Below are 26,632 nucleotides of genomic sequence, written 5' to 3' on the forward strand. Positions count from 1 at the left end.
CATTTCTGAAAATGTCTTCAATAATTTAGTAAAACCAACTTAAGGAACAAAAACCAGTTCATAAATGGTACAAAAAAAGTTAATTCAATTAAAGTGCACCTATTATGCTTTTTCAAATATTACCTAATATTAATATAACTGTTTGTGAATGTAAAAGGTCTGCAAAGTTTTGAAGACCAAAGTGCACAACAAATAAAGTTATTAAGTCCTCAAAAAAATAATCGATTCAGAACTGCTGAAACGAGTCGTCGGCAATTCCAGTCTCACTTCCTGTTACATACATAATGTAACAATTTAACAAATTTGCACAAATCCAGCCTATGGTCTTCATTGGCATTTTGACCCGCCCTCAAACACTGTAGTTGTGCCTGAGGCCTTAAAGAGTTTGGTTCGTGTTTGTCTACATTTTTTTATTTTTTATTTTCTTTATTCAACGCCTGCACCTTGGAACCTATTTCAAGGTTTGTGTTCTCGAGCTGCCAGGCACTGTTGTTGTGCGAATGAGCAAGTTGGAGCGCGTTAAAGGGGGGGTGAAATGCTATTTCATGCATACTGAGTTTTTTACACTGTTAAAGAGTTGGATTCCCATGCTAAACATGGACAAAGTTTAAAAAATTAAATTGTACGTTTGAAGGAGTATTTCTGTGCCAAAAATTCTCCTTCCAGTTTGTCACAAGTTTCGGAAAGTTTTTTTTCGAGTATGGGCCTGTGTGACGTCAGATGGGGCGGAATTTCCTTATATGGGTCCTAAGGGCACTTCTCCCGGAAAGGCGCGGGCGCGCGCGCATCCGTAGACCAGAGAGAGAAGAGAGCCAAAGCAGTACGCCCATCAAAGCACTGCTCGGCTTTAGGGAAGTCAATGTCACCAAAGAAGTGTGTTTTTGGTTGCCAGGGCAAGACAACCCTGAACAGATTCCCAAAGAACCCGGTGTTAAGGGACCAGTGGATGGAGTTTGTTTTTCCAGAGCATCAACGGAGTTGTGCAAGACTGTTTGTTCCCTGCATTTCAACGATGATTGTTTTATAAACAAAGCCCAGATCAACGGATTTGCAGATCGTCTAATGCTTAAGGATCGAGCAGTCACAATGATAAAGGTTCACGGTCGTGCGTTGGAACCGCAGGCGGTGAGTAAAACTGCTTCAAATGTCTCTGTGTGTTGTTAGCTCGGCGCATAAGCACAGCTTTAGCTCCGCCCACACGGCACGCCTCCAGCCGCTCATTTTTTTCCGGAAAGACTCGGTACAGCCTATCTTTCTTTTATAAATATAATAAAACTAAAGACTTTTTGGAGATTTGAAGGATGCAATACTACTCTATAGGTACTCAAGATTAACATGAGATTGACTGAAAATGAGTGTTTCACCCCCCCTTTAACGGTTTTCTGTTAGAAAGGTGTCATGTTAGCGGCCTTAAGTTAATAACTAATGATCTTTGCAACGGAAGAGAATCAATCAAAACTAACTTTAGCTGGACAATAACTTTATTCTAGAGCTGCTGCAAAGCCAAAACAATCTCTGTTACTTTAATTTCCTATTATCAATGTAAAGCTTTGAAACAATCTATATTGTTAAAAGCACTACATAAATGAAGGGGACTTGACTTGACTTGACAAATGGGCGGAGATGCATTTGCTATTTAAACAATGTGGCGCAGGATGTGAAAATGATAAGTGTGTCAGGCTGAAACTAGCAAAAAAACACTTGCACTGGCACTGCATTGCGCCTGGTGTATGATAGGGCCCAATAGAGTATCTTCAAAAACTGTTGTCAGACTCTTTAAGAAATTAGGTGATGTGCAATGTATATTAAGAGAAAATTAAAGTGTTTTTTTTTTGTTTTGTTTTTACTTTGGATGCATTTAAACCTTTTTGTCAGAGACCTCCAAAACAAAATTAGGAGCTTTTAAATTAGCATAATTGAGGCACTTCAAAAAACAAAAATTCCAAATGAGCCCAAAACCTCAATAGAAGGTCTTTAAAACCTTGTGTGTAAAGGTTTTGAGTCCCACGTCTTACCCTGGTCCGAGAGGAAGTCCAGCATGGTCTGTAGCAGGAAAGATAGATGTCTGACAGACAGACCTGGATTCCCCATACGACGAGACGCATAAACCAGTTCATGAAGCAACCGTAACTGCACTGCCGCCCATCCACGATGGGTCCCTACAAACAGACAGAAGGAGAAAGCATTTAAACACACACAAAACAACACTTTTTATGGATTTAGTTCACATGCATTTCCACCTTCTGATTTTTCCCAATAGTACAAAGTTAAAAAGGCCCTTTCATGGTAGTCCTTGCAACAAGACAAAAAAAAGTCTTTTTTAACTGATGAAATATAATGTGACAGGAAGGTCAAACTCGGCCAAGTTTTGTTTGTACATACAGCATCTTTTTCTGCTCAAGCTGTCAGAGAGGCATCATAAAATTTACAGTCCTAAATTACATGATAAAACAGCCCAGTTACAAAACTCATCCATCAGGCGACTAACACGGCCGTCAGAGTAAAGAGAGAGAGTTGAAGCTGATCCGTGCTGCTCTGGAACGATCGTGAGGATTTATCACTCCACACAGTTCTGCCGCTCACATGACCATCTGTTTCACAACTCACCTTTCACTCAATTCATGCAAATCCACACTAAGCTTTAGAGTAGTGAGAACGTGTCTGCAAAAAGAAACTGCAACATTTCTGCTTGCTGATGCTTTTTCAATAAACTGTAATCAATAGCCTCCAAAAAACTGTTTAGAACGGCACACTACAATACTACAAAAGTCTGTAGGCATGGGATACAATGGTAACCTACTGCATATGTCAAAATGTGAAGTATACACACTTTATTCCACAACCCAATGTGCTCAAACAAGAAGCAATCATAATTCTTAACTTCTCATTGTTGACCAAAAGTGTAAATTTACTTAAAACTGTAAATGTCTACATATTTCCAAGATGAGAACATTAAGAACAACATGGGGACATTTAATATTCAACAATATTATTGATCTGCCTTACTTAAAGGGGGGGTGAAATGCTATTTCATGCATACTGAGTTTTTTACACTGTTAAAGAGTTGGATTCCCATGCTAAACATGGACAAAGTTTAAAAAATTAAAGTGTACGTTTGAAGGAGTATTTCTGTGCCAAAAATTGTCCTTCCGGTTTGTCACAAGTTTCGGAAAGTTTTTTTCGAGTATGGGTCTGTCTTACGTAAGATAGAGCGGAATTTCCTTATATGGGTCCTAAGGGCTCTTCTGCCGGAAAACCGCGGGCGCGCGCGCACTCGTAGACCAGAGAGAGAGAGCGAAAGCAGTTCGCCATCAAAGCACTGCTCGGCTTTTGGAAGTCTATGTCACCAAAGAAGTGGGTTTTTGGTTGCCAGAGCAAGACAACCCTGCACAGATTCCCAAAGAACCCAGCGTTAAGGGACCAGTGGATGGAGTTTGTTTTTTCAGAGCATCATCAACGGAGTTGTGTAAGACTGTTTGTTCCCTGCATTTCGACGATGATTGTTTTATAAACAAAGCCCAGATCGACGGATTTGCAGATCGTCTAATGCTTAAGGATCGAGCAGTCACAATGATAAAGGTTCACGGTCGTGCGTTGGAACCGCAGGCGGTGAGTAAAACTGCTTCAAATGTCTGTGTGTGTTGTTAGCTATCGGCGCATAAGCACAGCTTTAGCTTCGCTCACACGGCCCGCCTCCAGCCGCTCGTTTTTTTCCGGAAAGACTCGGTACAGCCTATCTTTCTTTTATGAATATAATAAAACTAAAGACTTTTTGGAGATTTGAAGGATGCAATACTACTCTATAGGTACTCAAGATTAACAGGAGATTGAGTGAAAATGAGCATTTCACCCCCCCTTTAAGGTGGACGATGACGCAATCTGTATTGTAAAAACCACTATATAAATAAAGGTAAAAAAACAAAAAAAAAAACAGTTAAGCAACTCGCTTAACTGACCATGCAATTTGATGAGATCTCTTCAGAATTACAGATGCATCCTTATTTGCATACCACCTATGTTCTAAATGGTATATGAGATTGCAGTGTGTCCCAAATCGGAGAAGTTAACAAAAAAAATGTATGCAAGGATTTGCCCAGGTCTCAGGTTATAATTACCCACAAGCCCTTGCACTATAGAAGAAGAGCAGTTTGTTTGTAGAAAGATGGAATGCGTGATCAAAGCTGCTGCAATTTGTGAATTTAAAAGTGAATAATGAATTTGGCAAATGCAATAGTGTACACATAAACAGCAGATTCAAAGTTTGGAGGATCAAACAATATATTATCCTATCTTCCTTAATCTGAGGTGCCCTGTTCCTACACAGATTGTTAGCTAGTAAATGTATATATGTTGTCTTGAGATTCTGAAAATCAAAGAAGAAAATTAATTAAAATAAAATAAAAATTATAATTAAAGCCCTCCAAAGACCAGATTCTGTCCAAATCCTAGTTAGCAAAATATTATGTACATGCATAGGCTCTATTCCCCATGCCGTCTCGTCCTGGAGTCAACCATAAATGGATCTCATGCCTTTTTATTATGCACAACCTTATCTGCATATAATTTCCATATGCATTTTCCATCCAGACACCCATTAACAGATACTACAGCGCATTAGCGCCATCAGAAACACATTAGGCGACGATAAAGACTATAAATATATAATTTTTGCAGAAAAGAAAAAAACTACTGTCTGACATCAGCCTATTACTGAAAAAACTTTTGTAAAATAAAACATTCAACATGTATACAGAATACTGTTACCTTTTACATCAAAGTACTACAGTTAATATAAATTATAAAATAAAACCAAAATGTATTATAAAATACATCTGATCCACGCATGAGGAAGCACGTTTATTTTAAATGTGGTATATTAAAAGAAAAGTGTACTATGGATTTTGATCATTTAATGCAGTTCATTATTTGGATCAGTAAAAGCGTGTACTTTCCAATTTTGTGCATACCCAATATTATTATTCAATAGGTCCCTGATCTTTAACCATTACACCCCATAAAATTAGAAGATTTACAAACAGCTGCTGCACATTTAGCTGCCAATTATTAAAAGCAGCCACTTCACTTCCTCATCAACTAGAAATAATACATCCCGCTGCAGTTCAGGGCTCATAACAGGCCGTTGAGTCTCAAGGAAGTGCTTTACAGGACTCCAGGGTCTGCTGTAGTTCTGTGTTCGGTCTTTGTGTTTTCACTGGACTTTCCAAGTCCATGCGCACAACGGTTGAGCTAAACGCAATCAATCAGAGGTTGAGGATATTTTCTCGCTCTCTCTGTGCCTAAAGAGAACTGAGCTGGAGAATCCCAGGCCAATTAAAAACCCATTTTCTCTTCTCTCTCTCTCTCTGCTCTCCATGGTGTCTCTATTGACCCTTCTCTCTTTCACTTAAAGCTTCAACAAGCCAGGATCATCCCCAGCTTCAGCCTACACATGTGATGGGGTCTCCGTGCCCTCCTGCTCTCAATGACATCACAGATTCAACACAAAAACCACACATGATCGACTGCTTTAAATAGACCTGAATGAGGGAACGGCTGGGTCTGCAGCGTGAAATCAAAACGGACTCTCAAATCTTCTATCAAAATGTAATAGCATTCTCCTGTCTCTCAAAACAATGTTTCTTCTGACAGTGCCAGCACTTTGAGGGAAGTGAAAAATAATAAAACTAACTTACCAACCAACCAAAACCATGCAAAACTATTGCTATGCACTTGCTAAGGTGTTCTAAATGTTTTTTAGAGCATTGCTATGTGGTTGCAAGGGGTTTATGGGTGGTTACTTACTAAAGAGCTCTTTGCCAATTCTCTGATATTCTGGTCTCTAGACATGACGAGTCCCATCTTTTTTTCATCCGTAATGGAATGGAAGTTAAATGCCTTGCGAATTTCATTCTGTGTCATTATAAAGAATAACAATGATTTTCTCTCTCCAATTTGCATGATTCTGAACGATATAGACAGACCCTCAGGCAGTGTGTGTCTAAATCTAAACATCTTTATTATTCCACGCGTGTGTGCGCGTCGGCAGGAGGTTGAGAGGATTTCATATTAAAGAGAATATAGTTAAGGACCCTACAGTAATGCACCATAGAGTCTGACATCACAGCTCAGGGTCAGATCTCCTCTCGGCGCTGTTTTCCAACACAAAGAGTTGACGGAATATATATCACCCCTGAGAGGAGCCCTTCAAAACACACAACGCTTTTCTGCAAGCATACAAAGAGGGACAAGGTTACTTCAATGCTGCCTGGTCAGATTACAAATCAAGCAAAGCCCGTTTATGAGTCAGAGGTATTTACAGAAAAATGAGCAATTCGAACTGTTCACATTCCGCTCATGTATTGCGAAAGACGTCAGTAAACAAGAGGTAAAATGGGTCGAGAGGAGAACCATGAAATAAAATGCAGTAATAGCATGCATTTATCAAACAAATGACAGCATTTGATTAATTAAAAGAGCAACCATGAGGTGGGGAGGGGGTGATGATGTCATTATCCCGGTTCAAACACCTTGAGACACTGGCACGTACAACACTTGCGCCATAATGCATGCAAGGCCAAATTTTTATTCCAGACTTGCATGCACATTACTTCTTTGTTTATTGTCAAAAGGAGTCTGTCTTAAATAGGCCTGAGGACCTGGAGGAGGACAATGCCTTTCAAACAGGTGAAATAGATACTGAAACTTCTGGCCGACTGAAGTAGCTTTTGAATGCCTGAGGGTGATATATCTAGAGAGCAGGGTGAAAAATGCTAGAATGACAGAGACTTGTTTTCATGTGATTTTGATTCAGTTCTGTCATGATTTTGACACAGTCTTAAAGGGTTTGTTCACCCAAAAATGAAAATTATGCCATTAATGATTCACCCTCATGTCGTTCCAAGCCCGTAAGACCTCCGTTCATCTTCGGAACACAGTTTAAGATATTTTAGATTTAGTTCGAGAGCTTTCTGTTCCTCCATTGAAAGTCAATGGACGGCATACTGTTCACGTCCAGAAAGGCAATACAGACATCATCAAAGTAGTCCATGTGACATCAGTGGCTCAATCTTAAGTTTATCAAGCGACGAGAATACTTTTTGTGCGCAAAAAGTAAACAAAAATAACGACTTTATGCCACTATTCATTTCCTTCTCTCTGTGCCTCAAGTGAGTTCGCGTAGTGTTTCAGCGTAGCGCGTCTGTGTTGTACGTCACACGCATCGCACATGACCAGCGTCGGCCAATAGTGAGCCTACGTGTGACGTACAACACAGTAGGGCTGTCAAAATTGTTCAAAAATGACGTTCGAATATTCCCTCTAAAACACATACGAATATTCGAACTATTCGAACATCTGGTTGCGCATTTTGTCAATGACGCACCTTACGTCAATAACAGGACAAATTAATACAAAGAGACATAACTACTTGTATAGGTAGTTAATTTAAGTTTAAACATATTTGACAATGTATTACCAACACAAAATCAAGTAAATAAACTAATGGCCAAGACCGCAGACCTCACTCTCGCTCACTCGCAAGCACTCTCTCCCTCCCTCGCCCTCGCGCTCGCGCTCTCTGCGCATAACGGTTTAAAAATGAACAACAACAATAAGCACATGTTGAGTGCTGATCAAGAGTTTTGTGCAAGCAATTTAAGGTTGCGACTCTTGTCCCAAATATAGCAGGCTTCATTCAGTGATTGAAACAAATTTATTAACATTAATTGAAGTTTTACAGTATAGAACCGACATTGAACGCTCCGAGCGAGCTGTGCTGTGGTAAACGTGGAACTTTTCTGTTTAACGTTAAATAAAATGAGGCACACAATTTTCGAGATGTGACCTCATGTTGCTAGTGGTCGAATGGTATGCTATCTGTATCTTAAATAGATAGCTTGCATACTACTTTATCTCGGGGGAGTCGCGGCTCCACAATTTTACGTTCTACCGACCAAAATCCAAAGTACTTCCAGACATGGCTTAAAATCACTTTCTCTGCTGCGGTCGAGTTGAACTTGGGCTCTGCACTTTCTGCCATCTTCCATGCAAGTCAACCTTCAGCAGTGACGCTGTGCTAGACAGGGCGACCCTGACGAGACAGCGCGCGCACCCACTCGCAAAGCAGACAGCCGCGCCTCTGCTTCCGCGGGCGTGTTTTTCCATATTTGAAATTCACATTCGAATATTAATTTTCACTTTCGAATTTCTGTTTTTTAAAACTATTCGAATATATATTCGAATTTAGAATATTCGTTGACAGCCCTACAACACAGACGCGCTGCGCTGAAACACTACGCGAACTCACTTGAGGCACAGAGAGAAGGAAATGAATAGTGGCATAAAGTCGTTATTTTTGTATGATTTTAAATTCAATCATTAACAGCAACGGTCTTTATGTGTTAATGATTGAATTAATAATATTGCTACGCCTTCGTTTTTAACTTTGTGGTGTAAAGATATATATATTATCTGCGTATGAATGGGACTGTAACTTCTAACATGTCAAAAAAAAATTAGAAAAGAACTCTAGGCAACTTGTGATCATAAGAAAACCACACACAAAAACAGGCAGAAAAAAATTACAGGGCTTCCGTACAGTGTCGTTATTGTTAACTAAAGTTACAACTATTTAAATTAATTTCCATTAATAGAAATAAATCTGAAATAAAATAAATATTAGATGAAAAATCTTAAACTTATTTTATTTCAGTTCATTTTAGGCAACATTTCTCTAAAGTTTAAGTTGTTGTCCTAAAATTACTAAAACTGAAATAAAAATAAAGCTTATTAGAATTTGCTTTGTGTTTTAGATTACTCTGCTTGTGCTTTCAGTAACGTAACGGACAGTGTTTTTCACCCACTGGTGGACCTTCAGACACATTGTCCTTCAAACCATCATTCAAATCCACCATACAATGTCTGTGAATCACTATTTTTGATTCAATCAATAATTCGCCACCATTTACTAATAAAAGGAAACACCTCCAACCTGTCTTCAGAAACCACACAGAACACAATAAAAAAGCCTTAGAAACAATAATTCTGACAATATAACTTTGACAGCCCTATAAAGAAGCATCTTGTGTTACCTTTGCTGAAGTCTTTGGGGTCCAGAGAGAGGCTGTACCCCGGCAGGGTCTCCAGCAGGAGTTTGTAACAGGCCTTCCAGCCCGGCTCAGGAATGGTGGGAGCCACACACTGCATGGCGGCAACGCGTTTGAAGAACGCAGATTTACGGTGGAAGCCGATGAGCTCGTAGAGCTCTGACAGGACGCTGTAGCGCTGGATCTTCTCCTCTTCTGACAGCTGAACACAGATAGGATCATTCCTCATAGAGCAACTTGACTGACTTGCTGCGGTTTTACTGAACAGTGTTGTACATGCGCTCACCTGGCCGAGGTTGATGTAAACAGCGTTCTGCAGGAACTCGGACGCCTCCATGGCTCGCTTCTGAATGGCCAACACTCTGACGGCCTTAATACAGGCCTCCAGCTCAATCACTCCGGCACTCTTATACTGAAACACAGACAACAACATTTGCCTTTTTGTGACTTATGAGCTGTCAACTTTAAAGCGTTAATTTAGTGCCTTAATTATTTATTTAAAAAAAATTATTATAAAAAATAAATGAATGCAATTAATCATGGCCCAGCCCAAAAATATATTCCATTAGAGCAATTTAAGCTTAATAAAAAATATATATACATTTATTTTAATAAAGAATTTATTTTGTATTTATTCCATTAATGTACTAATTTGAAATATATATATTATTAAATAATTCATTTTACTTAATATCATTAAATAAATAACTTAAATTATCTAATTAAATTATTAATTTGATTATAATAATACTATTAATATATTATTTTGAATACAATAATAAATAAATAAATAAATAAATAGTGAAAAAAATGTAATAAATAAAAAAAAGTGTGCACATTTAATATAAATGACCAGATCATTCTGATATTTTAAAATCACATTGCCATTACAATTTCAGATTGTAAAAGTCACACTCTAAGACCATAAAGGCTCAGACCATAAGAGGTTCACTGATTAAAATATACATGCAAAAATATTTGAGGGTCAAAAAAAGGTCATCTCGTGTGTGCCTCTATTCAGGAATTATTCATTTAATTTTTTTATTTAATAATTGAATTATTAAATCAGTTAATACAATACGAACTATGGTTTTGATTGCACAACAGTTTTACACAAATGGCCACATCATGCTAACATTTCAATCACACTGAAATTTAATTTCAGACTGTAAAAACTGCACTCTGAGACCATCCGGATAATAAATTGCAATGCTGAAAAGACCTGAGGTTCAGAGAAAGGTCATGCTGTTGAGCCTCTTTAGGATGTGTCATCATATTTGAAAATCAAAGCTCAGCAGTGGTCAGCGGCACAAACGGCTGTGTTTGCAAGGCTGCAGTGTCCCCCGCTGGCGGCTGGTAGAACGAGAGCAGCAGAGACTGCGCGAGCGGCTCAATTCACAAGACTGGGGTCAAATACTTGACTTTACATGAGCCACGAACACTGAGTTTAAAATGCACCATACAAAGATATTTTAATTCCAGAATCTAGACCATCTCTAGGGGCTATTTGCTGTGAGACGCACATCAACAGAGCCATTTTGGGTAAAACACCTGCATAAAACATTTGCCATCTCAGAGCGAGAGCTGATGAATAATGAAACGCAACTTTGAGTGTTTAATAAAACAATGTCCCACAAAGAAGCTGCGTGTTAAAGTGGATTTACCACAGTTAAAGAGCGTTATTAGGCACGGCACAGCATGGAGAAATGTGTGCTTAAAACTCCCTTAACTGGGGTAAAATCAATATAACACAAGGCTTTGAAAGACTTGTTACTTATTATGGTCATGTTTAATAAAAAAATTGTTTCATAATTAAATGATTTTGCAAAAACAATTTTACAACGGCTTTAACCATGCCTGATTTTGGGAACATTTGATAACAAGGTCCCATTAGTTAACGTTAACATAAACTAAAATTAACAGTACATTTGTGGCAGTGTTTTGGTAACGTTAGTTAATAAATAAAAAAATACAACTGTTCATTGTTAGCTCAGGCCCACTAAATAATACTAATTAATTAAATAACTAATCAATACATTCACATTATTTGCACTAAAATATAAAGCAGCACAACATTGTTTTCAACATTGAAAACAATAATAATCATAAACTACTTTTTGAGTATCAAATAATCATATTAGAATGATTTCTGAAGGATCATGTGACACTGAAGACTGGAATAATGATGCTGAAAATGCAGCTTTGATCATAAAATTTTACAATATATTCACATAGAAGTAAAATTACAGTTCTCTCTACTACTCTATTCTGTTCTATAACAAAAAAAAACAAAAAAACATGTGAACATGGCCGCTTCTAGAAAACAAAACTGATCCTCCACAGCCGAGAACATCCTCTCAGACAGAGCATGTCTGTGCATGAAGTTACCTTGCCGTAGTAAGAGATGGCCTCCTTGTATTTGTCAATGATGTCCTCCTGACTCAGGCAGTTCTTGGCTCGGCCGATCTCAGTGCTCGTGTCTGCACTGATGCCATTGGTCGTCAGAGCGCCTGGACAGGAAGACAAGAGAGAGAACCAACGTTAACGACCATGACAAATGAAAAGAAAGTTCATTCTGTTCTCTGCGTGCTAATGCAATGCTTGCATTCATGCTACCTTATTTTCAAATGTTATAAAGCCTAAGGTCTGTAATAATACTAAAAATAGATTTTATTTTGCATTTAACAGCTCTGAGATATGAGATGCTGCAAATGAGCCCATTTGTCTGATGCAAGACCTGGAACTCGACAAGCAATTTCTTGAATTAAATATGAAAGTCATCAAGAAACATGTTTAGAGGAATGAGAAAAATAATTACACACTCAGGACGTTTATTAAAAAAGAGAGAGAGAGAATAAATTCACCCTGTTTACTTAATCCATATCCCTGGTCTTATCGGGAAAGATTCATCAGTGCATAATCTTTCATTAGAGTTTAATAACCTCCTGTATCTTTTTCATAAATAAAGTTCTGTATCTGTACTGTTGGTTTTACCTTCCAAACTCTTTAAAGTAATGAGAAATCAGTTAAAATATGGATTTTGATGTTGCTATGCAAATTAAATCTCTTAAGTGTAATAAGTCTGTTTGTGATCATATAACTCAAATTCAAATGGCAAACAAACACTGACCTCTAGTGTCAGCAAAGAGCAGATGTCGTTAAGTTTATTAGCATAAACAACAAGTTAAGCCTGTGTTTAAGATCTATCAACTAAATCAATCATGAGGTCAACCCCATTAGTAACTAATAAGTTAGTTATTCTTGATAGTTAGAAACAATTTGATCAGTAAGTGTCTGCACTGCAGATTTTGTAATGGTGAAACTACTACTACAAAAAATCAGGCACAAAAAACACAAACATCACATCTAATGATTGCAAAAAAAAAGAGCTATAAATCCTTTCAGCTGGATTTAAAAGTAAGGATTCACATCCATGCACTGAAATCACTGCAGATATTTTCATTTCCATCAGATCAGAAACACAAAAGGCCACCAAAACACCTGCACACATGCACAAGCACAACAAAGCAACTAAAACTACATCACAACAGCACAAACGGGCAGGAATAAAATCCTTATCTAGAGCTACACGTGTGCTTTACTGTACCTGGATCAATGAGAACTTCTTGAGCGCCTGAAGACACAGACAGAGAGGGAGAGACAGACAGAGAGAGAGAGAGAGAGAGAGAGAGAGAGCCTGGTTCACTCTAGGCACAAGCTGCAGTTGATGGTAAGCAGTGTTAGTACAGCACTAAATGATCTGTTATGATCCTGACATTGTGAAAAAGCCGTCAGCAGACATGCAGAACTGAGAGGTGGACTCTTTATATATAATGGCTGTTAACAGAAGCATGCAAGCTTAAACATGATTCATACTCTTAGTTTTGAATATGTTGTTATCAAAGCCTTTAAAAAAAGTCTTTGGACACTTAAGCCACACTTAAAATCAAACCAAATGGCATCTGTACAAATCAAGAGCTTTTCTCTTTATTTTGAACAGCATCTATTTGTATCATTTATCACAAATGTTAAATTTCATTTTTGTCAAATGTTTTACTTGGAAAGTGTATATTTCTTTCAAATAAATGTCATTTGGTTTGACAAATTGTACGTTCAATTTAACTGTGGCTTAAAGTGTGCAAATACTTTATAAAGCCCTTTTAGACATAAATCTGTAGAGCAAACCTCACCACAGTCGATTAATTAGCAAATGAAACGTGTGAATGAATGATACACCTGTTAATGAGTTCAAATATTATGCTATAGTGTTTTCAGGCGTATGTACTGTATATGTTAATGCATGCAAATGAATGTGGAAAAATCAATTAAATCCATTCAGAAAGAAAGAAATTCAGAAGGAAGGGAATTCAGGAATGGAAATTAAGGAAAGGAAAGGAAAGGAAAGGAAAGGAAAGGAAAGGAAAGGAAAGGAAAGGAAAGGAAAGGACAGGAAAGGAAAGGAAAGGAAAGGAAAGGAAAGGAAAGGAAAGGAAAGGAAAGGAAAGGAAAGGAAAGGAAAGGAAAGGAAAGGAAAGGAAAGGAAAGGAAAGGAAAGGAAAGGAAAGGAAAGGAAAGGAAAGGAAAGGAAAGGAAAGGAAAGGAAAGGAAAGGAAAGGAAAGGAAAGGAAAGGAAAGGAAAGGAAAGGAAAGGAAAGGAAAGGAAAGGAAAGGAAAGGAAAGGAAAGGAAAGGAAAGGAAAGGAAAGGAAAGGGAATAAGGAAAGGAAAGGAAAGGAAAGGAAAGGAAAGGAAAGGAAAGGAAAGGAAAGGAAAGGAAAGGAAAGGAAAGGAAAGGAAAGGAAAGGAAAGGAAAGGAAAGGAAAGGAAAGGAAAGGAAAGGAAAAAGAAAAGACAAAAAAGAAAGACAATAAAAGAAAAGAAAAGAAAAGAAAAGAAAGGAAAAAAGAAAGAAAAAGTAAAGAGAAAAGAAAAGAAAAGAAAAGAAAAGAAAAGAAAAGAAAAGAAAAGAAAAGAAAAGAAAAGAAAAGAAAAGAAAAGAAAAGAAAAGAAAAGAAAAGAACAGCACAGCACATTTGTCTTGTGTTTTGCTCTAGGACACTCTCACGCTCCTGTTCTAGATCAGCATAACTGACTCAGGTTTAATAATAATGTAATAATGACTGTCTCTGGTTTAGACTAAACACTTCTGCTGCATGCTTTCTGCGAAGAAAAGGTGGCGATTCACTCCAGATGAAACAAACATCAAACCAAGAGCAGTAAATAACATCTGAGACACACAAGAGACATCCAACCTCATTCACTAATAATCTTATTCACACACATTCATTCATGATGTAAATAAAAACATATTGAGTTTCTATAGGAGACCCTTGCTTTTCTTCCTTAAATACATGAGTGTGTGAAGAAGAAAAAGTTTTGCAAATCACATATAATTGTATCATTATGAATGAATCAAAGCAAAGGTATGCAAAAAGGTCTACAATAATTTTATCCTCCAGACTCCAGAATCACTCAAGCAAACAAAATGAAAATATGAAGCAGAAAATCATGGATCATCTTGATATTTTTAGTTTAGTCAGATAAAAAGGGACGCTACAGATGTGTCTGACCGCACTGACCAGGCCTGTGTCTCTTCCCAGCGTCGGCAGCAGAGGAGACGCCAGGTTTACGGGCTCCGCTCTTCCCTGCAGTGCCTCCTGGGTAATGGAAGATGACAGACGCAGAACACAGTCCCTCCAAAGCAGCTGAGGAACAAAACAGAAACACTTTCACTCTTCTAATTCATCACTGGAGAGTTAATCTGTCATGCAGGCCTTTGGGAAAGCAAGATCCATTCGGCAAAGACTGAGAAAGTCTCGGCTGCTTGAGTTGAAGTGTTGGAGAAAGTGATGAAAGTGACTGGGTTTATTATTAGCTGGTCATCATGAGTTTAAAGATTGGATATAACTTTGCTCAGGCATGTAAGTGATTATAATGTTGTATGCTCAGCCATGTAAGTGTTTTGGTTGTACATGAGGTGATACTATAATGTGATAGTTACATAATGCATGTAAAGTTCCTGTAATACCAGTCTTCTACAAGCCAAGATGTTGTAATACTGGTTTCTCATGCCATTCTTACATTTGAGGAAATGGCCACCTTTAGATTTTTGGGACAGGGTTATTATGGTTAACTAAAACGATTTGAAAAAACACATGTGAAAAAAACAGACTATATGTGTGTATATATATATATATATATATATATATATATATATATATATATATATATATATATATATACACTCACCTAAAGGATTATTAGGAACACCACACTAATACTGTGTTTGACCCCCTTTCGCCTTCAGAACTGCCTTAATTTTACGTGGCATTGATTCAACAAGGTGCTGAAAGCATTCTTTAGAAATGTTGGCCCATATTGATAGGATAGCATCTTGCAGCTGATGGAGATTTGTGGGATGCACATCCAGGGCACGAAGCTCCCGTTCCACCACATCCCAAAGATGCTCTATTGGGTTGAGATCTGGTGACTGTGGGGGCCATTTTACAGTGAACTCATTGTCATGTTCAAGAAACCAATTTGAAATGATTCGAGCTTTGTGACATGGTGCATTATCCTGCTGGAAGTAGCCATCAGAGGATGGGTACATGGTGGTCATAAAGGGATGTACATGGTCAGAAACAATGCTCAGGTAGGCCGTGGCATTTAAACAATGCCCAATTGGCACTAAGGGGCCTAAAGTGTGCCAAGAAAACATCCCCCACACCATTACACCACCACCAGCAGCCTGCACAGTGGTAACAAGGCATGATGGATCCATGTTCTCATTCTGTTTACGCCAAATTCTGACTCTACCATCTGAATGTCTCAACAGAAATCGAGACTCATTAGACCAGGCAACATTTTTCCAGTCTTCAACTGTCCAATTTTGGTGAGCTCGTGCAAATTGTAGCCTCTTTTTCCAATTTGTAGTGGAGATGAGTGGTACCCGGTGGGGTCTTCTGCTGTTGTAGCCCATCCGCCTCAAGGTTGTGCGTGTTGTGGCTTCACAAATGCTTTGCTGCATACCTCGGTTGTAACGAGTGGTTATTTCAGTCAAAGTTGCTCTTCTATCAGCTTGAATCAGTCGGCCCATTCTCCTCTGACCTCTAGCTTCAACAAGGCATTTTCGCCCGCAGGACTGCCGCATACTGGATGTTTTTCCCTTTTCACACCATTCTTTGTAAACCCTAGAAATGGTTGTGCGTGAAAATCCCAGTAACTGAGCAGATTGTGAAATACTCAGACCGGCCCGTCTGGCACCAACAACCATGCCGCGCTCAAAATTGCTTAAATCACCTTTCTTTCCCATTCTGACATTCAGTTTGGTGTTCAGGAGATTGTCTTGACCAGGACCACACCCCTAAATGCATTGAAGCAACCGCCATGTGATTGTTTGATTAGATAATTGCATTAATGAGAAATTGAACAGGTGTTCCTAATAATCCTTTAGGTGAGTGTATGTGTGTATATATATATATATTCTTTTTAGTTCAAACTAAAACAACTATTAATAACTATATAAATAGATAAATATATAAATATACATATAAATAAGACCTATTTTAACAAAAAAAATTACTAAAATTTATAATAAAAATAAAAACAGAACATATAAAAATTAAACAATTCAAAATACGAATACTTATCTAAAATAGTATCTCAATGATACTAAAATACTGATTTAGGGTGAAACCAAGTCTAAGGGTGTGTTCACACTTGTAGATCAGTTCTCTTGGTTATTTTGGTCCGGACCGAAAAAGAAATATTACATTTAGTCCTTGTTCGCTTAGCGTTCACACTGTTATTTTTAACATCGAACCTAAACATACAAAACAAAAAAGCTAAAATATACAGCTTTTATGACGTATATTTTGTGGCATATTTTGCAACAGAACTTACCAAACATCAAAAACAGTGCTGTGTGTTTGGCTAAACGGGCTTGTGATGGGAAACGTAGCAGTAGCACCTATGACGAGAAGAACCTACGGATATGACCTTTACGGATATGACATCACGTCCTGTTTTTGGTTCATTGTCTTTGGTCCATGTTGCGTTCATATTCCAGTCGAACCTCACCAAAGTTTGTTTTGAAGTAGACCGAAACCCTCTGAAAAAGTGGGTTTAGGTTCACTTGTTTGGTGCGCACCAAGGTTCGGATGGCAGCGTTCACACTAACAGAGCAATCGCACCTGGAAACAAACCTGGCAAGTGTGAACACCCCCTATGAATCATTCATCTTACCTCCCAGCCACAGGAAGTCATTGACAGAGCGCAGCAGCTCCACGGCCATGTGATAATGCACCAGGGCGTCCTGCAGCATCCCGGCCTGCAGACACAGATCCCCCACGTGCTTCCTCATGCGGCCCTGACAGCGCTTCTTATAGTGCCTGAGAAAGAGCAGTCAGAGAAACACTCAGCATTTACACACACAGCTCAGTTCTTCATCAGCGCTCGCAGCCAAGTGCAGGTGACATCAGCCATGTTTAATTCAAGATCTTTTATCAGCGGTGGATCGATGTCGTCTCTCTGGCTCGCCTTATATGGAGCACAGATATGCTGATGTGGTTTTGCATCAAGCTTTGTCTTCTGTCTTAGCCCAGTATTTACAGACAGAGAGGGAAGCTGGAGGTGAAGAGATGGATGCAGAAGGAAGGGGATGCACAGGCAAAACGCTGGGGATTTCAGCTAAAGGGATCCAAAAGCAACTTGATGTCTATCCCATGGGAATGAAGGAACTAAACAAAAAATAAAGGATTTATGTTTATAAACATGAGGAGGTAAAACTGTGGTGGAAGGAGCCCTATAGATAGTGTGCAAGAGGGTCAAGTGTTATTCAAGAGAGAGATAGACAGAAGAGAAACAGGAGAATTAATTTAAGACTTTCATAAATATTTACTTTTACATATAGGGATGAAGTATCAGTGACCATATAATAACATTAAATGATCAGCAACAGTCTGATTAAGCCAATGTTGGACTATTTTTATTTATTTATTTATATTTTTATCTTTTTTCTAATTCAAGCAGCATATTTTTGTCCTATGACTGATTACAAAACTGTTAACTAAATCTTTAAATAGTTCAATGCCAGGAACTCTAGTGTGAATGCAAGATTATTATTTTAATGAATGATCAGCCTAAACTTCACACAGCAAAACAGTTATAGACATTACAAAGCAATAACATATTTAGGAGTATAATACAAGTTGCAATGCTTATTTACAGTGCATCATATCATATCATATTATATTATATATTAGTATATTATATTACATTATCCAAAATGTATTATATTATGTTATATTATATTATATTATATTATATTATATTATATTATATTATATTATATTATATTATATTATATTATATTATATTATATTATATTATACTATATTATATTATATTATATTATATTATATTATATTATATTATATAATATTATCCAAAATGTATATATCCACTAATCCCTAATAATGATAAATAACATATGAGGTACTAATTTAATATTCATTAGTATAAATAAAAATATATTTAAAAATAGAATTATTAATATTATTGCTTTACATTAATTAATATAATATGTATAAACACATAATGTATATTCTATTATATTCTATTCTATTCTATTATATTATATTATATTATATTATATTATATTATATTATATTATAATATATTATATAGAATGTCTATATAATATATTATATAGAATGTCTATATGCATGAATCCCTAATATTTATTAAATAATATATAAAGTATTAATTAAATATTTAGTAATATTATATGTATTATAAATAAAAATATATTAAAAATAATATTAATAATAATATTAATATTATTTCTTTAACTAACATCATCTTTATTATCTATATTTAACTGCAGATCAAGAACCTCCATCCTACAATGGAGTAAACACAGCTAAACTCAGATTATATTTAGAAATGGATGCCATATTCAAATTCATGCTGCGACCGTAGATGAGATGAGCACAAAGCTTTGCGTGCAATCACTCATGAATTACTGAATGACATCCATGATCTTCTGCAGTTAAAGCAGAGAGAGAGAGAGACAGACAGAGAGAGGCGGTATTCTTGATCAGACACTTGACCCTGTCAGGCACCAGGACCCCGAGAGTCTTGCCCATGTTTTACCTTTAAACAATCGACTCAAAGACGACACAAAGATTACACGCTGCTGAAAGCTCTTTTTTCCGTTCCTGCACAGCGATTTCCATCACAAAAATGAGTTTGACCTTTCTACTCTAAACTGAGCCACAAGAGAATCGAGGTCCAAGCAGTGTGTCACTGAAGGGGAGAGGAAGAGGCTGATCGGGGAAGAATGAACTAAAGCAGGAGACAGAACTACCGGCTCACCTTTTCACACCCCATAATAAACTCACAGGACAGTATGAAAGAAAAGAAGAAAGACAAATAAAACAAGGCAAAACAAGAGAAGGGAAGAAAAAACAACCATGAAAAAAAAATGGCAAAACTCATGAAACAGGATAGAAGATCATGCACGGTTGACCTACAGGCAAAACCATCATATCGTGGGACTTTTGGGAATCCAGTATTTACCGCTGTGAAATTCAGGCTAAATTTAGGATGAATTACACACCAGTTTAATACTCTTTTTTTTTATATATATATCTCTTCATTCCAAAAACTGCAAGTATAAACAACATTAATGGTGATTAGGGATCCTTCAATATGTCAATTATTTTCCTTGTTATGGATAATAACTGATAAACGGCCGATGTTTAAATTTTCTAGTATTTTGTCTAAATCAGAGTTTGTGAGGAAACAGCAAGACGTCCCTGGGTTGATAAAAAAAAAGCTAAGAATTAATTATATCAAAACAAATAGAAATAAATATATTCAAAATAAAACACTTAAAACAATCTATAAATACATAAATATAAATAAATAAATGTGTGTGAGAGTGTGTATCCACACACACATTATATTTAAATATATTATATAAATATATAAACCATTAACTGAGATCAGAGAACTGTAAATATGCATATGTGTGTTTGTAAATTGTAAAAATATTAACTTAAAATACTTTAAGTATATATTTTATGCCAAATGGGTTCAAAAAGGTTTGGGAAACCATAGTCATAAAATAATGAAAAACAAAACAATAATTAAAACCAATCAATATACATGCTATAAATAAATGTAGGCATCACAACATTATAATGTACAGTACTAAAATATTATATATATATATATATATATATATATATATATATATATGTATACATTGATTAGGATATTTGCGAAAGTTACATTTAATAGTGATATTAAATTATTAGTGTGTCTTTCAAGATTAAGATTAGCATTAGATGATGGTGAAGGTCACCTAAATGAAAAAATAAAATAGAAAACATCTTTAATATCAGCTGATAACTGATATGATTATTTTATATTGTCCATCCCTAATAATGATGCTTGCATTAGCCACCCTTCTCTAGATATAAGCATCGACAACTGAAAAACCAATATGGGTTGACTCTTATGCTGGTCACCAATAAAAAAAATTGAATTTCTCAGTAGTTCATCATTGAATGAACATCCCAGAACCCAAACTCACCTGCTGTCTGTGTCCAACCCCACAAAGTCCTTCTTCTCGAACGGCACACACAGCAGTGTTAGCTTATCGCCGGACTTATCGGTTGCCCTGTCCAGCCTTTTGGACTCCAGGACGATAAATATGGACTCAACGAAATCCTCCACCCTCTTCTCCACATCAGGACAGTCCTCATAGCTGGGGTAGAAGGCCACATCTGTGCGCTGCTGCTCCGCCAGCTCCCCCTGCAGGCCGAACACCAGCAGCCGCGAGTCGTACAGCGTGGAGCCGAACACCTCCTTCTGCCCGTGGAAGCGGTCTGACGTCTGGGGCCACTCTTTGGCCGCGGTGCAGCTGGTGACCGAGATGAGGCCCACCACTTTGCGGTGAGTCTGGAAGTCGCCCCAGTCGTTGTTCTCAGGCGGGTAATGGTGCCGGTATCGGATGAACAGGACGCGCTGGGAGTCTCGTATGCTGACCTGACTCACGCTGACGATGCGTTTGTAGATGCGGAAGAACTGGTCCTCTGGGACGATCCCCACGGGCTGGACCACCACCAGGACCGTCTGATGGTCCTCAGCACACTGCATGTAGTCTGGGACACTCATGTCTGCATACAGGGAATCTAGAGAAGGAAAACAATACACAAAACCATGTATTCTTTTACTATGGCAGGTTTCAGAAGGGATCTAAAAGATCTAAATTAAAAAAAAAATGTTTTCTATATTATTATTATCAATGTTGAAAAAAAAAATCAGGATTCTTTAATGAACAGAAAGTTCAAAAGAACAGCATTTATCAGAATTAGAAAGCTTTTGTAACATTATAGACTGCCGTTCAAATGTTTGGGGTCTTTTTTTCTTTTCTTTTTTTTGGAAAGAATTTAAAGAAATTAATACTTTTATTCAGCAAGGATGCGTTAAATTGATTAAAAGTGACAGTAAAGACATTTAATCAAATAAACGCAAAAGCATAAGAGATCTCTTTTAAAAAACGTACCGATCCTAAACTTTTGAACGGCACTACATGTATACACCTATACATGTATATTATTATTAATATTAATTAACTGAAAACTCTCCAATAAAAACTACTTCTGCAAAAGTTACCAAAGCAGGAAGATGAGCACCACGGCTTATTGAAATTATTGATATTTCACAAACTCTAATTATTCATCAATTTTCTCCATTTGAAATGAACTGAAATGAATTACCTCACGGTTCACATTTGACAAAATCACTGTGTAATCTTTATTTAAAAACACTTGACACAACTAAGGACTACTGAAGTACGTTTAGTAATCTTGTAAACAGCACAGATAAATGCATACAAAATACTCAAAATATGTAATATTTTACACATTCATAAACATAAACTGAATAAAACATGAATGCATTGTAACATGCAGCTTTATAAACAACCAGCAGAACAAACAGACAAATGTTTGACCATTGAATAAAACCTTATCGAGTTCCTTTTTGAATTCAGTTTGTTTCATGAAACAATCATCGTAGTTTTATTCATTAAAATTGATATATTTGTGCAACATATTTGTTTACGTTGGTCTGTTTTCAAAGGCGTGTTTGAATGAAACATCTTCAAATTCAAAAGCAGATATGAATGTGACAACAGCGCAATAAAGAAGGCTATAAGCCCCACAACATAAATTGTAATATTTATTCCAAAATAATGCTGACAGAATAAATCATATGAGTTTGAAATACGTGTGTAAACGTTTGTTTTTACTCACAAACGCTCTTCCTGTCAACACTGCTGCTGCTGCTTCTTCTGCTACTGTCTTGTCTGTGAGAGGCGTGTGACTCATGCTCGTGTCTTCAAGCGCCCCCTGTTGGATGAGCTCCAACATTCATTACTAATAATATCATAATATAATATAATGTTTGCCATCCGATAAAGGGACTGATCAATTAAATTGATTTGTATGGCGCTTTCTAATGCAGCTTTGCAGGAATATACTTAAATATAAATATAAAGAACGAGGGAAAAGATCTTATGAACTTGCTAATCTTTTAATATAATAAGTATAAATATAATTTCTGTATTTTTAGAGTCAAATTCTCGTCCTACTGGTGTTTTGTACATTAAATTTAACAAAACAAAATGTCCCAGTGCCCTTTCTACATTAAAAACAAATAAATGACGGAATTAAAAGTAAAAAAAAAAAAAAAGAAAACGTGTGAATAGCGCATTTCATCGTATTTCATACATGTAATAATGTGTTCAAAAAAATGTTTCCAAAATGTGAACCTCTCGTTCACATTTAACATTTTCTGAATATATTACGGCATGATCAACCGTTGATCATCTGAGAGACCGCTCCACTCAGAGGCTGCTCACGCGTCAGACCTTTCCGCTCGCCTGCAGGCGTTCCTACTCTGCGCCTGTCATATGATCAGCTTCCCGTTTGTTTGTGTTCATGCAGCAAGCTAACCGCTTCCCACTATGAAACCTCCTCATCTGTATCCAAACTAAACATTTAATCCACACCGAGCCCACCTCAATTACTCAAATAGATCCTACAAAGTCGACATAGACAGATCAAAGGGATTTAAAGGTTCAAATATAGATTTATAATGTCGATGGAGTACGAGGAGCAGCTAGCCGGAAGCCTGGTGGACTCTTTCCCCAAAGATTTCGGCTACGGCGTGGAGAACATGGACATGATGCAGGAGAACATGGAAAACTCTCCTTCTGCAGACAATAAACCCCGAATCCTGCTGATGGGACTGAGGAGAAGCGGGAAATCCTCCATCCAGAAGGTCAGATCCCATATGGATACAGCACTGCACTTACTAAAAAAGTAATTTACTATGGTAATGCTCTGGTTTTGGACACTAACACGATGATAATACCATGGTGCTCTTGAAGTACATTGCTATATAAAAAGGTATTTAATGTCTTGCAAAAACGTACTGTGGCAGTCCCATGGTACAATCGTGCCATCAGATTGTAATACTTTTGTACTTTGATATGTACCGTAGTGCTTTCGAGAATACCATGGTAACGTTACAGGTTCATAGTGCCTTATTTCTAAAAGTACCATGGTATTCTTGGAAGTAAGATGGAGTACAACTGTATATTTCAAAGTATCATTATTACCATAATCATCACTGTACTCTTGTGCCCTCACAGTACTTGCTTGTAAGGTCAGTATGTTTTTGTGTGATGTTATATTACGTTTTTGTAAGTGTAACATTATAGTAGTGCACAAAATCATAGCATTACCGAAAGTACCATGTTTACCCCTATTGTAAAATACATGTGACATTCTGATCAGACTCTCATTTATTTAATTGTCGTATCAGATTTATATTCACATGTTATACTTGTTATTTAATATATCATCTATTTATGTATCATATTATTATTGTTATATTTTATTCAAATATTATGTTTGTATTATCATATGGGCTTCCTTCAACAATATTCCAGCTAGTAATGCACTCAATAATGTAATGAAAACAAACCGTTCTGTAACGATACAAGCGCTTGTCATAATATTATTTTTCCCCTTTATATTTTTATTCCAGGTCAGATGAATGGGGCTTTTATTGAACAATTGTTGACTGAAGTCAACATGAAATTAAAGTGAATGTTTACTTTCTTAATAAATTTCTATGATCATATCATGCATAATTTATCAGTGCATGTTATTGCAAAAGAAAAAAAAAAGCTTTGTTTTTTATTTTTAATGGAAAAGCTGCTAGTTCTCCTGACATAACCAAGTGATATGCTTTGCAAATGTTGAATGTAAAACTGTAGTTGCAAAATCATATTTCCTTTTATTATTAAGTAACATTTAATGCTGCTTAAAATCTCTTGCCTCTGGAATGCATTTTCTGTGTTAGGATGAAAGAATATTTTTGTCATTTATATATATTTATATAATTAATATATTATGTATATTTAAGATGGTTTTATTACTGTGTGAAAAATTGACTATATCAGAATCATTTTTTTTTTTTTTTTTTTTTTTTTTTTTTTTTATGTCCATATTGAGCTATGGCTTAATGTTTTGAATCTCAGGTGGTGTTTCATAAGATGTCTCCCAATGAGACGCTCTTCCTGGAGAGCACCAACAAGATCTACAAGGACGACATCTCCGGCAGTTCCTTCGTGAACTTTCACATATGGGACTTTCCAGGGCAGGTGGACTTTTTCGACCCCACCTTCGATTACGAGATGATTTTCAGGGGCACCGGCGCGTTGATTTTTGTCATCGATGCTCAGGTAAGCCGACAACTGGGAAATTATGTGAGCGAAAATGAGAGTGGTTGTTATTCAAACTGCTTACTTTAATGGCTGTTATTAACATTATGTATGGATGTGTTTCTCTCTCTCTGTAGGATGACTATGTAGAAGCATTAGGGCGGCTACATCTCACAGTGTCGCGGGCGTTCAGGGTGAACCCGGAGATCAATTTTGAGGTGTTTATACATAAGGTGGACGGTTTATCAGACGATCATAAGATAGAGACGCAGAGAGACATTCATCAGAGAGCTAATGATGATCTAGCCGACGCCAGTCTGGAAAAGCTTCACCTCAGGTTGGTCGTCCTGATGTACTGATCAATTTGCAGTCTAATGACAGATACCGAGTGTTTGATAGGATTATGCTGTGCTTTTAGATAGGCTATCGAGATATTCCATCAAGTAATGCATCAGAGATTGTGTAATTAACAGTGTTGTTATTGTTAAAAAAAACTAAAAATTAAAATGGTAACACTTTATTTTACAGTGTTACATATGTTACATGTAGTTACTATAGTAATGACTATAAATTATGCATAATTACATGCAACTAACCCTAAACCAAACCAAACTCTGATCCTAATCCTATAGTAAGTACATGTAGTTACTTAATAATACTTAGTACTTAAATACACAATTACAGCGTAACAAAGGCACCTTAAAATAAAGTGCAACCCTTAAAATGTGTTTTTGCGAATTAAAATAAATCTAAAATAAAATATACATTTTAGATTAAAAAAAACTTGAGAACTGTTTTGATACTAATAGTGTACAAAATAATACTCAAATAACACGATAATAGCATGAATCTGGATAAATTGAGAATCACAATTTTTTTTGTTTAAAATAGAGATCATGATTCTCCCACGATTCTGAACCGACAACTAAACAATAACATGTAATTTTCTAGAGTTTCAATGACTCACTCATAAAGACTTCAGTTGCTTCATTACTGGATGAATCAGCATTTTTAAACGAATCTCTTGAAGGAATGATTCAATGACAAATTCATTTTTTTATCAGTCACTTGTCGCCACCTACTGGTGTAACGATTTAATTGATACAATCTTTATTTGAGTGTCACGTGACTTCGTTCATCTTTATACTTTTATGTTGTTTTTAAAACTATAATTTCAATATAATATTTACTCTTATTATTAGGCAAATTGCTTAAATTCATCCCCTTTTGAAACTCATTTCCTGACATTCTAATGTAATTTTTGCATTATGAATGAATATGTTATGTTAACAAGCGATATTTCTCTTTGTTTGTTTTCAGTTTCTATCTCACCAGCATCTATGATCACTCCATATTTGAGGCCTTCAGTAAAGTGGTCCAAAAGCTCATCCCTCAACTGCCAACGCTGGAAAACCTCCTCAACATATTCATTTCTGTATGCACACAGCTGCTTTACTCAAAATGATTGCCTTTTGAATGCTTCCAGTATCCATTAATGTCCAATTTCGCTTGATCTAGATAAAATGTCTCTACTTTAAATGCTTTTATTGGTGTTTATCGATGCACATTAGAGACAAGTAACAGAACTGATAAGTGCATATTTGTAAATGCGTTATTTCCTCTCAGAATTCTGGGATTGAGAAAGCCTTCCTGTTCGATGTGGTCAGTAAGATCTACATCGCCACGGACAGCTCTCCAGTGGACATGCAGTCGTACGAGCT

The 26,632-nt window shown here is 36.7% G+C and overlaps 2 protein-coding genes across 2 annotated transcripts; one reads left to right on the forward strand and one right to left on the reverse strand.

Annotated features, from left to right (window-relative positions):
* Positions 1 to 2,015: 2,015 nt before the first annotated feature.
* LOC308686662 (trafficking protein particle complex subunit 9-like) lies at positions 2,016 to 22,482 on the reverse strand (the record flags this gene model as incomplete). Its single annotated transcript, XM_081395100.1, has 9 exons — positions 22,432 to 22,482; positions 20,706 to 21,306; positions 17,348 to 17,493; positions 14,683 to 14,808; positions 12,712 to 12,738; positions 11,493 to 11,614; positions 9,391 to 9,516; positions 9,090 to 9,306; positions 2,016 to 2,159 (listed from the first exon to the last, which is right to left on the reverse strand). Coding segments are annotated over exons 2-9 (1,492 nt in total), but the record flags the coding sequence as incomplete, so codon positions are not given.
* A 610-nt stretch (positions 22,483 to 23,092) lies between these two features.
* On the forward strand, positions 23,093 to 26,627 carry LOC308686663 (ras-related GTP-binding protein C-like; the record flags this gene model as incomplete). Its single annotated transcript, XM_081395101.1, has 5 exons — positions 23,093 to 23,461; positions 24,729 to 24,932; positions 25,049 to 25,248; positions 26,232 to 26,346; positions 26,538 to 26,627. Coding segments are annotated over exons 1-5 (795 nt in total), but the record flags the coding sequence as incomplete, so codon positions are not given.
* Positions 26,628 to 26,632: the final 5 nt, after the last annotated feature.

The sequence above is a fragment of the Scardinius erythrophthalmus genome, assembly GCF_964197995.2.
Source record: "Scardinius erythrophthalmus genome assembly, contig: HAP1_SCAFFOLD_612, whole genome shotgun sequence".
Classification (NCBI taxonomy): domain Eukaryota; kingdom Metazoa; phylum Chordata; class Actinopteri; order Cypriniformes; family Leuciscidae; genus Scardinius; species Scardinius erythrophthalmus.